At 40.3% G+C, this 12,169-nt stretch overlaps 1 protein-coding gene across 1 annotated transcript in view; it reads left to right on the forward strand.

Moving 5' to 3' along the window:
* Positions 1-8,584: 8,584 nt before the first annotated feature.
* STMN2 (stathmin 2) overlaps positions 8,585-12,169 on the forward strand; it is a 39,462-nt gene continuing 35,877 nt past the window's right edge. The window contains exon 1 of the mRNA XM_090282899.1: positions 8,585-8,764. Coding sequence (XP_090139025.1) covers positions 8,746-8,764 — 19 coding nt within the window. The 5' untranslated portion in view covers positions 8,585-8,745. The remainder of the gene's footprint in view (positions 8,765-12,169) is intronic.

Here is a 12,169-nt window from a genome sequence, read left to right on the forward strand (position 1 = left end):
GATAGGGATTAGTTCTTCCCTAAATGTTTGTTAAAATTCACTTGTGAAGCCATCTAGTCCAGGGCTTTTGTTTGCTGGGAGTTTCTTGATCACTGCTTCAATTTCACTAGTTGTTATTGGTTTATTCAGGCTTTCCGCTTCTTCTTGATTCATTTCTGGAAGATTACATATTTCTAGAAATTAGTCCATTTTGCCCAGGTTTTCAAATTTCTTAGCATAAAATTGTTTGCACTAATTTCTTACAATCCTTTGTATTTCTGTGATATCGGTTGTGATTTCTCTTCTTTCATTTCTGATTTTATTTATTTGGGTCCTCTCTCTTTTTTTGTTGATGAGTCTTTAAAGGCTTGTTGATTTTGTTTATCTTTTCCAAGAACCAGCTCCTGCATTTATTGTTCCTTTGAATTGTTCTTTTAGTCTCTATGTCACTTAGTTATGCTCCGATCTTGATTATTTCCTTCATTCTACTTGCTCTGGACTTTGTTTATTGTTGTTCCTCTAGTTCTTGTAGAAGTAAGATTAGGTTGTTTACTTGAGATTTTTTTCATCTTCTTTAGGCAGGTCTGTAATACTATGAACTTCCCTCTCAGGACTGCCTTCACTGTGTCCCATATGTTTTGGGTGGTTGTGTATTTATTTTCATTTCTCTCCAGATATTTTTGATTTATTTCTTGATCTCTTTGTTAATGCACTCATTATTTAATAGCATGTTATTCAGTATCCATGAATTTGAATGTTTTTGAGTTTTTTCCTTGAGGTTGGTTTATAGTTTCAAGCCATTGTGATCAGAGAAGATGCTTGATATGATTTTAATTTTCTTGAATTCATTGAGGCTTATTTTGTGTCCTACTATATGGTCTATCTTTGAAGGTGTTCCATGTGCATCTGAAAAGAATGTATATTTTGTTTCTTTGGGGTGAAAAGTTTTATGTATATCTAGTCTATTTGATCTAGAGTGTTGTCCAGTGTCACAATATTCTTGTTGATTTTTTGCTTGGAAGATATATCCATTGTTGATAATGGTGTGTTAAAATCCCCTACTGTGAGCGTGTTGCTGTTGATACCTTTCTTGAAGTCCTCCAAGATTTTCCTTATATATTTGAGTGATCCTATATTGAATGCATATATATTTACAAGGGTAAGAACTTCTTGATGGATGATTCCCTTAAGTATAATGTAGTGCCTTTCTTTGTCTTTTTTTATGGCCTTTGTTTAAAAATCTATTTTTTCTGATATAAGTATTGCTACCCTAGCTTTTTTTCATGTCCGTTTACTTGGAATATTTTTTTTTCATCCTTTCACTTCCAGTCTGTGTAAATCTTTCGTTCTGAAGTGGGTCTTTTATAGACAGCAAATATGTAAGTCATTTTTTCTTATCCATTCAGCTAACCTTTATCTTTTGATTGGAGCACTTAATCCATTTACATTTAAGGTTGTTATTGATAGGAAGTTATTCATTGTCATTTTTCCTCTTTGTACCTGTGTTCTCTCCTCTCTCTCTCTCTCTCTCTCTCTCTCTCTCTCTCTCTCTCTCTCTCTCTCTCTCTCCTTACTTCTTCATTTTCTTTTGAAAGCAGTCTCTTTAGCATCTCTTGCTGCAATGGTGGTTGGTGGAAATTTGTTCTTTTAGCCTTTTTTTTTTGTCTGGGAAACTCCTTCTTTTGCCTTCCATTTTTCATGAGAGCCTTGCTGGGTAGAGTAGTCTTGGTTGCAGGCCTTTGCTCTTTATGACTTGCAATATTTATTGTCATTTCCTTCTAACTTGTGGTGTTTCTGTTGAGTAGTCAATGATAGCCTTATTGAAACTCCCTTGTATATTACTAGCTGTTTCTCCCTTCCTGCCTTTAAGATTCTCCATTTGTCTTTAAATTTTGCCATTTTAATTATGATGGGTCTTGGAGTAGTCCTCTTTGGGTTCATCTTCATTGGGACTTTCTGTGCTTCCTGGACTTGTGTGACTTTTCTGTCATTACTTTTTCAAACAGGTTTTCTAACCCTTGCTCCTCCTCTTTTCCTTCTAGTTTCCCTATGATACAGATATTATTGTGTCTCATGTTGTCCTGCAGGTCCATTAAACCCTATTCATTATTTTTGAGTTTTTTTGTTTTTGTTTTGTTGCTCTGTCTAGGAATATTTTTCTACCTTGTCCTCCAGGTCGCTGATCTGATCCTCTGCTTCAACTAGCCTATTTTTAATTTCTTCTGCTGTGTTATTCATTTCAGATATTGTATTCTTCATTTCCTCCTGGTTCTTATTGATAGTTTCTATGTTATTTTTCATGTTTGTGTAGTTCTCAGTATGTTCCTTGTAGCTTCCCTGAAATTCTTTGTAGTTCTCACTGAACTCCTTGAGCATCCTTATAACCACTATTTTGAACTCGATGTCTGATAGTTTGCTTGCCTCTATTAGAATTCTTTGTGGGGATTCCTCCTTTCCTTTCAATTTGGGGTTGTTTCTTTGTCTCCCCATTTTAAATGACTCTTCTTGTTTGTTTCCTCTTCTCGATTGATGTACTTTGACTCCCTGTCTTTGTGGTGTGACCTTCTGTGGTAGGAGACTTGTATAATTCAGCAGTGCAGATTCCTTGATCTCCTGAACTTAATGCTCTTAGTATGCCCTGTATGCTGTTTATGTGGGTTCTCTGGTTATAATTGGGTTTTGGTTGTTGTTGGATCATTTTTTGGTGGGTCCTTCCCTCCAGCTGGCTCACTGAGAATCACTCTGCCCACTATGTCCTGTATGCACTGTTCTCTTCTTGGATCCATCCTTGGTGATGTCAGATATTGTCCCAATCTGTCCCTAGGCAGGCTGTTTGACACTACTAATGATCCACAGCCTGTGGCTGTCTCCTTCAGTCAATGTGTAATCACCAGTCAGGCTTAAGCACCACAGGTGGGGCAGAGTAGTTCCTGTAGGCAGAGCTACTGCTCCCCTCTTGCTGATGCTACTTGGAGGGGACTGCTCTGCCTAAGCAAGATGGCTCCTGCAGAATGGGGAATGACTCAGCACCAAGATCCTGGTGGGTGTTCCCTCAGTTCTTTTCCTGAAACCACCATCCCCAGACTCTCTTAAAGTGTCTCTAGTCCACTCTGCCCCCTCTTTGGCAAGCCAGGTTAAATGGTTGCAGATGAAACTTTATGCGAGGCCTTTTAAGAGGCTCTCTGTTCTGTGTTTCCAGCCATTTCTTCCAGACAGACAGAAACCTCAGCTTTTCACAGCTGAATGTTATCTGGTTTCTTCTCTGACTCTGGTGCTATAGACTGGGGAGCCCAACTTGGGGTTTTGACCCCCACCCTTCTCAGGGGAAATCCCCTGGCTTCTGAAATTTCCCTCTGTCACTTTAGCTTCCACCCAAGGGAACCCAGCCAGCCCTCTCACATCTCCTTCATACTCCCTACCAGTCACATTGTGGTGAAGTGGTTTCTTCCATCTTCCCATGGTTATAAAGCTTCTCTCCACCTATTGTTCAGTTGGTTATTCCAGATGATTTCTCTGTAGTTTAGTGATAATTCCATATTGGTCCTGGGAAGAGGTAACTTCCATTTACTCCTCTGCCATCTTGGATCTTAGCGGAATTTCAACAGCAAATTTCTTTGACATCATGTCTTAATAATTCCAAACTAATTACAGATCTATGATGGTGGCAAGGTTTTTTTTGAGCTTTTATTTGTTTCGTTCATGTCCAGGGTCATTTGTGTAGTAGTATCTGGTTGTGGAAGCTCAGACTACGGTGGCAGCAGGCTCTGAAATAACCCTTCAAAACTTTGGCGATTCATACTTCAGGCTCACTTTCCCCTTCCCAGGGTCTCTCCACATGCTGAGGAACCTGAAATAGCTTTTAAAAAATACTACCTATTAATTCAATTCCACTTGATAAGAAAGTAAGATAGCAGTGGGGGAAGTTCAGAGTATCAGAGAATAAGTGAATAAATGATTAATAGGAAAATATCCTGGTAAGGCAGTATAATAAAAATGCTTTGGCTTTTCTTTTCCCTAATTGCCCCTCCTTCTGGGTGTGATTTAAAATAAACAAAGTTCTTAGGCAAAAATGTTAACTGAAATGTCATAGAGGGGCTGCTGTTTGAAATATAAAATAATATAAGGACTGTGGGATAAATAGAATGAATCATTGTTCTAGATTCTCTTTCAGGCACTTTAGTATTGTCTCACTCGAGCCTTGCAAACTGAAATGCTGCATAAAATTCTGAGGGGAAGCAACTTTCCAGCTTCACTGGTGTCCAACTAATGTTCTCCTTGGACTCAAATATAAATCAAGTCATGGAGAGAAGGAAAGAGTTGCAGTAGTTGCTGTTAATATAGCAAATACTTGTTCAACATTACTAATTTAATATAAAGATTTGGCTTATTAAATTTATATTAAGTTCTTCTTATGTTAGAACAAGTTCATTTCCAAAAAAGTTCAATTATGAAACCATCAATAAGACTTACTCATTTCGTGGGACAACTGTAATAGAAAAACAATAAATAAATAAGAAGATTTTTAAAGACATATCAAATAAGTCGTTATACTTCAGGGTAAATTATACTAATTACTAATATGTACAAGTTCCATTTGAAAAGAAAGAGAACCCTAGGTACAAATAAAAAGATAATAATTAACTAAGCATTCTTCATTTTTAAATAACTGATCTAAAAGGAAAATAATAAGAAATCTTCATTCAGCTTTGCAGAAACTTTAACACATTGGGAAATACCTGCACCATAAAGATTTCATTGTTAATAAGGAACACTAACTCCCCTGTCTTAGATTAACTTTCTTTTTAAATAAACCATATTGGATGGTTCTATTAAGGGCTATCCAATCCTTTTTATTTTTTATTACTCTGTAGGGGCTGAAATATGCCAAAATAATTAAACTTCCAGTCAATTAACTATTTTTCATCTGTTTCTACTTTAAATGTATCTCTAAATACCTTTAACTATAATTGCATTTCCGACCACGTAAAAAAAATTCTGTATTTATTTTTCACAGACTTCCTCTGTAATCAGCTGAGTTCAGATCAAAATAATTAATTCAATTCTAACAGTAGTTTTCATATCTTACTAACATTGAAAAATTACTTTAGGATTCTTTTCCAGATACTCGATTATTATTAGCAGAAAATCATATGACTGACTGCATTAGATGACATCAACTAATCCTCCAAAGCAATTGTTCCTCTCCAATTTGGAAAGAAATCAACACCTCAGGCCTCCACTCAGAGAGAATACACAATACGCTGTAACCCACAGTAATTAAAATCTGTTAGCATGTCTCTAATTTCTACAACTTCATCTTACTCTTATTAAAGTTAAAAAATTTCACAAGGATCTTCTGACCTTATCTCTATCCACCTATGTGCTTTTGTCAATGGGGCAGGATATAGATAAAGAAAGAATAGTGAACAAGCCCAGTACCCACTCCCAGCATGCTCAAATCAGAGAAGAGTAGTTGGAGCATTTCTGTGGCTTCGCTGGGTTTAATCATCTTGAATTATTTTCAAGTGTTTTTGTTGTTGTTTCACAAGTTTATCTACCATGTGAATCATAAAGCCAAGGACTAAAAAGGATATAAATACAAGTATATACACCCCTCAGTCCCTACTGTGACAAAGTTTAAATATATTGGAAACCATAAACACAATCACCACAATTTATTAAATATCTATGGTGCTTTAGGTGGTTTAAATATGATAACCTAAACTTTCTTTCTACCCAAGTCCTACAAGAAAGGATTTTATAATATCCTTATTGTACAATGTACAGATCTAGTACCTTTTCTTTTATTTGGGACCCACCTGTCCCCATGAATACCATTTGCTTCAGGGAAAGTTGACTCTCACCTCCAGACCTTTGGAATCCACTCTACCTTTGAAGTTAGAGGAGTCAGTTTGGGCTTTATTATTATTAATATTATTTGTACCAAAAAGACTAACTGATAAACAGGATAATATTTAACCTCCAAAAGTAATAACATTTTCTTAAAGACACGTGGCTTCTAATTTCCTTCATTTTATATTTTTTAGACCTTAAGAATAAGCTTAGCTGATTTCATAATACTAAAGGCTGAAACTTTATTAAATATTTGTTTGATGAATGATTAGCTGAACAAATGCATGAATAATAAATAAATTACTGAATATGAGATAATTTCTCTCTATTTTGACCTTATTCTTTCAGGCTGAGATACATAATTGGCAATAAAAAGAAGAGAAAAAAAGAAAAAATTAATAAATTATTATAACTCATACCTTTGAGTTTATTTAGTTTTTCTTAGTCTTTTGATGATAACTTGCTATCTTTATTCTACAGTAAATCATACTAACCTACCCTCTCCCCTGATTGACATTTTTTGAAAATCATACATATCTGAGTTCAGGTGCCTAGCACCCAGAAAGTCAGAAACAGAAGAATACCATGTCAGACACCATCCCTGTGTAACGTTCACTGGATAATGAGAGACTGGACAGCAGAATGTGTTTTGCTTTGATTTACTCATAGCAATCAAAAGTGCAACAGATCTTGTTCAACTGCCAATGGTAGTTGTTAAAGACATTAGTGCCATGGCTTAAAGACAGTTTTCTCCAAGGAAGCTAAAGAATGTGTAGAGATGACACATAGCTTGAGGGAAAAAGGTGTGGTGGGGAAAAGAATAGGTACTTTAAAGACATTAGTCACACAGACATGCTGAAGATCCCTCATCTCCTGGCTAGTAACTACTCTGCTGAGAGAAAATCAGTTCTCACATTTAAAGTGTGAAGTGACTATAGAGAGGGAAAAATTGTTTTTTATTTCCTGACCTGGCCAACTTCCATATTGTTCCCTTGCTGTGTCATAGTCACAGACCTATACAATGACAGGAAAAATGATGTCTAATCTTCCTGCTCAAGGAATAATTTTATTGATCTCCACTTTATCTTTTGTTTTCCCTGCAACTCAGCAGATCAGAGTAGCATCAATTCCAAGATGGTCATGGGATTAAAGTGTCTACAAGTTAATAGGAGGTAAAGAAATTTATTTCAGCACCAAGGAGAATGCTCTGTGGTTTTCAAAAGGTTATAGGCATTCAAAACTGCATATTATTCATGAGACTAGAAAGAAATTTTGAAATGTTTTGATATTAAGCTTCTAAGAACTTATTTCACACATGATAAAAATTCTAATCATTTATGTAAAATATAAACTTGCCAGGGTTTTGTACATGTTCATGATTTCAACCATGTGCTATGCTGTTTTTTAGCTCTCAATGGAACTGAAGTAGGGAACCTTTGCCTATTGTCAGATGTCTAAAATCACAGTTTCTGAATGGAGCTAGACTGGAGGAAGGTCAATAAAGTCACAGAAGTGTTACACTAACAGTGATTGAAAGCTCCACGAGAACAAGTCCTAATGTTTTTCCCACTTCTATATACTAAAAGTTTGGCACATGGTAAGTGTGTAGTGAATATTTATGTGAGTCAGTCAAGTGAGAATAAATGAATTGTTAATGACATTAGTTACATGACTGGGGATGAATTCATAAATGCCTCATTTGTAATGAAAAGTCACTTTTTGCAATTGGTCTCGGAGGTCTTCACATACCACACTGCTCAGCCAGAAACTTGAACACACTTATAATTGGCCTATAGCAATAGCAATGGAGTCGCTAGATCTCAAAAAAAAAAAAAAAAGAAAAAGAAAGATCATGCTCCAAACCACACCTTTTATCTTTACTAAGCTTTCAGTGGAAAGAGTTCTTCTTAGAGACCCGGAAAGGTTACTCAGGTTTCAACCCAGGTAATTAATATTACATCTCCAGTCCAGCATGGCCTCCACCCAACTGTGGCTCCTCCAGTGCTCAGAGTGACCAGTCAACCCGTTTCTTCCCTGTTAACAGATGGACAGGACTCAGGTCCAAGAGGTTACTTTTCATCCTCTTCCATGAGTTCTACAGGTGGCCCATGACTACTTGTCTCTTCCTAAGCAGCCCAGGAAACCCCTTCCTTCTGTGCCAAGAGTAGAAAACATAAAGTCTTGCTCCGCTGAGGTATCTTCAAGGGTCCAGAGACAACTGCACAGCTATGCTGGAGAGAAATGATAAGACTGTAGGCCTGCTCTCAGTTGCCACCATAGAGGACATGGGGTCACCCTGGGAAACTAGAATCTACCAAAGACAGGATTAAAGGCAAAGAGAAAAGATGAACAAGTAAAAACAGTGTTTAAACAGTTGTTTCCAACAGTCAGGATGCTATGAAGATCTCTCAAGCATCTGAATCCTTTTTCTTGGTTTATGACTAATTGTGCAATGAAACCTATGAATGAAGTTAAGCCTCCTGGCTCCCTGGTAGGCGCAGACCCAGTTCTCAGCTCCTAGGAGCCTTCTAGGCTAAGGCTTCACTCTACTTGGACTGTACTACCAGGCCCTCAAAACAGGGGGGAGCTGCCCGGGAAGCACTAATTTCCATTTCAAACTGCATTCTGGTACTTTGTACTTCAGCACCATTGGCCAATCAATATTGAATGCTCAGAGATTCTGGCTCTGCACAAGTCATGTCAGGGGACCTTGGGAGCCAATCCGCTTGAGCTTCTGCGTGATAATTATTCATGGGCTCCTGCCTCTCGCTCCTTCTCTCGCACGGTCCCACTCTGCAGACTCAGTGCCTTACTCAGTCTCATCTCTCGCTCTCTCGCTGCTGCTGCTGCTGCTGCTGCTGCTGTTGTAGCTGGACCCCTTGCATCAGCGCTCAGCATCTGCACATCCCTACAATGGCTAAAACAGCAATGGGTAAGGTAGCGCCTCGCTCTCCCTGAGCTTGACCTGGAGCCCAACCTCACCTTCTCTCTTAGAGCTTTGAAGGCATTGGGAGATATTTTATAGGAGATAAAAAGGGCACTAAGGGTAACACAGAAATCAGAAAGGACGGTTGGGGAAGGCCAAGAGGAAGGGGGGGAGATTTCTTTGAAAATCTAAAGCTAAGAATTTCTTTTTAAAAGTTGAAGCAGGTAAATTGCCTTCCCAGGGGTAGGGAATTATTATGCTGCTGTATTTAAATTAAGGCTCAGTCATGGGGGGGGGGGTGCAGGGCCACCTTTACCATTTGCTTTAAATGGAGGTAAGGGAAATTTTAGAAAGTGCTTTGTAACATCCTTTATTTCCTACCTAGTTTTTAAAAAGGAAAAGAAAAAGAAAGAAAATGAGAAAGAGAAAGGGGATGGGAGAAAAGAAAAATGTCAAGTCAAAGTGGTCCCATCTTGGCTGTTTGAAAGATGGGTGGAGTCTAGGGGGTGGGTGGAGAACGAGCAGATTTTACAGTATTGTCTCACAGGTTGGAGAAACCGCCAGACCTGGGACCCAACAGCAGGGAAGGGCTGGAGCTGGGGCGGGGGCCACGCTCCTTTGTTTTAGGGGAAGGAGGGTGGAAGACAGGGAGGGTACAGAGGGGGCGGTGGGCAGCTGCAGGGGTGGGGACTCAGATAGGGAGGGTTGGAAGGACAGAGTTTTCCCGGGCTCAGGGGCTGGGGTTTCTTTGTATGAGGACGCAGAATCCCAGGGGAAGGCACCTGCAGGAGGGGCGCACAAAGCGGGCGGCCCCACCCTGTGCTGAGCCTCTCCCGTGCCCCACCCCCCAGCCTGTGCAGCATCGCCTGTGGAAAGGGGACCGGGTGGAGAGTGCCAGCACGACCCTCAGGAGCCCAGCCCAGGGGGAGACAACGCCACACCCGCACCTGGCCCTCCTTGGCTTGGGAGTGCGACCTGACCATTGCCCCCTTCCCCATCCTGGCCTCACTGTTCTGCTTTACAGAGAGAGCAGGGAAAGAGGGTTGACATTTTTCTTTTCGAAACCACGTTGCATAGGGTAATTAGGCATAGACGCAGATAAAGGCTTTTTTAAACTCCTTTGATCGTTTTGAGGAAGAGCTTCTGGAATTTAGAGATGTGTATATATAATAATACAGATAGAAAAGAGGTCAAGGTCTTAAAATGAGTCACATGAATATCTGTTTTATAGGTCAGACAGGGTCAATTATTGGCAATTTTCATAGGCTCAACCTAGATCAGGGAGGCAGACTGCGGAGACAGAGCCCGAGCGAGATTCCGTATTGAGGGCCTCCATCTCCAGCCAGTCTTGTGCTTCCCCTGTTCCCGGGACTTGTGGCCCTGGGGAGGGGCCCGAGGTTGTTGGCTGGAAGCTGCCCTCCCCAGGGACCTGGTGCGGTGAGGAGCTGGGAATAGCAGTGGGCTAAGCCCTAGACAGCTCGGCCCTTGCCCCACCCTCGGCACAGAGCTGGGAAGACCTTGGGCTTGGAGTCTTGGCTGGGAAGGGGCGGTTGAGGCTCTGCAGTCCTAAGATCTCTTTTTCCAGCTCTGCAGTCTGGAACCTCCCGGGCCCCCTCCTTGTGCTCAGCCATCCAGCGTGGCTCTGCAGAAAGGCTGGCTGGAGCCCTTCCCACAAAGGCGTGGCTTTACCCCAGTCGGTGGGAGATGGTAAAGGTGACCCGTGCTCGGGGGGTAGAAGGAGGGTTCTCTCACCTCTGCTCTTGCAGCTCAAGCCCACCGCCCACTCTTGTTTTCCCAGATTTCCCCGGATGGGGAGTCCTTGGGCAGTCTTCCTAAAAGGGACCCTCACTCTTTGAGCTGGGTGCGGCTCGGACCCACCGCTCCCAGCTGGGGTTCGACCCGACACCCAAGGCCATGTGGGGGCGCATTTGGCGCTAGTGCCTGGAGCGCAGCTGGTCCTGCAAAGCCCCCCACCTTGCCCTGTGCTCCCCACTCCGGAGCTGGACGCTCGCCCCAGCCGGTGCAGCGGAGGAGACTTTTCTGCGCAGTGTCCTGAGCTACCCCTGCTTCCCACAATTCGAGGTTTACTCACAAGTCCAAGAAGGTTCTGAGAATGGGGGATGGAGCGCTCAGCTCCAGCATTGAGAGGCTTCTGCCGGGAACTGGTGGGGTGGGGAATGCGGATACAAACTCGTTATCATCAGTGTTATTGTTATTATTTCAAATCATTATTATTACTTAATGATTCAGTGGCCTTATTTGTTCAAAAGGTTTGTATGATTGCATTTGATTAAGGATTAACCCTTGTTGCGCTCCCTCTTCTTTTCCTTACTCCTCCCTTCTCCACCTCACCCCCAACAAGGAATTCTATCTCTAGTTGCTCATTCCACGTTATAAAACAAACGTATTTTCACGTTTTGTTGAGATTATGTATGTGCATGGGGGTCGGATGTATGCGCAGGTGCATACTAAGGGTAGGGCTTGTGTGGAAGAGACCCATGAAAAATTCACAGAGAACTGTGGCTGCAATGGGTGAAAATATACATATATAATTGAGATATTAGGGTCTTCAGCATGTATTCCATAAGGTATTTAAATAAATAAATAAATGTTAGGAACAAATTTTTAACTTTTCCCCCAAAACTGTTCTTCCCATTGCTGATTTTTGATACGGTCTCAACTCTATACAGAAACATGGTTAGTGAAATGGTGGCCAGCATGCCGTTAATAAAAACCCCACCCCAAATATGACAGATGCAAGGGTTTTTTTCTGCCAAAACTGAGCTGTTTCTGAAAATGATGAAGAGAACCACAACCTCTGCAATATTAAAATAAAGGATTTTGAAATTATTCCAGTTGCAAAGCATGATCAATTAATTTTCAGGAAGGGTGCTTTTTCCTGATTCATTAAACAATTATTGTATTCAGTGTAATTGCAGTAGGTGCATAGAATATTCCCCATACTTTCTCTAATAAAGTGGGTACCTTCTAAATAGATAGATAAATAATAGAAGTGAGAAGATAAGGGTTTGGTCATGATTTCAGGCTACAAGTGAAACAACCAGCAGTCACTTATCAATTAATCATATATATATATTTCATACCAGGTGAATAAGCTGAGCCTGCAGCAAACAAGTACTATGTGATTCCATGTAGCCCAACGCAGATCACTCATGTGATGGCATAAATTAATACCCTGGTGGTGTTATAAATTAATATACTGGGGGTGTTTATCTATGCATGTTCAAATTCTCTGAAAATACAATATATTTTAAAATAATAAAGTAAGATTGGATGGTTAGTAATATTAAAATACAGAATTTTATTTAGCCAAAATTCTCAATGGTTTTGTATTGTGATTTACAGGTTAGTACTGACATACTAGTCTAAGGGAGAGGAGAGTATTTTTAT

This window comes from Furipterus horrens, unplaced genomic scaffold (genome assembly GCF_987537825.1).
Source record: "Furipterus horrens unplaced genomic scaffold, mFurHor1.1.pri manual_scaffold_7, whole genome shotgun sequence".
Classification (NCBI taxonomy): Eukaryota; Metazoa; Chordata; class Mammalia; order Chiroptera; family Furipteridae; genus Furipterus; species Furipterus horrens.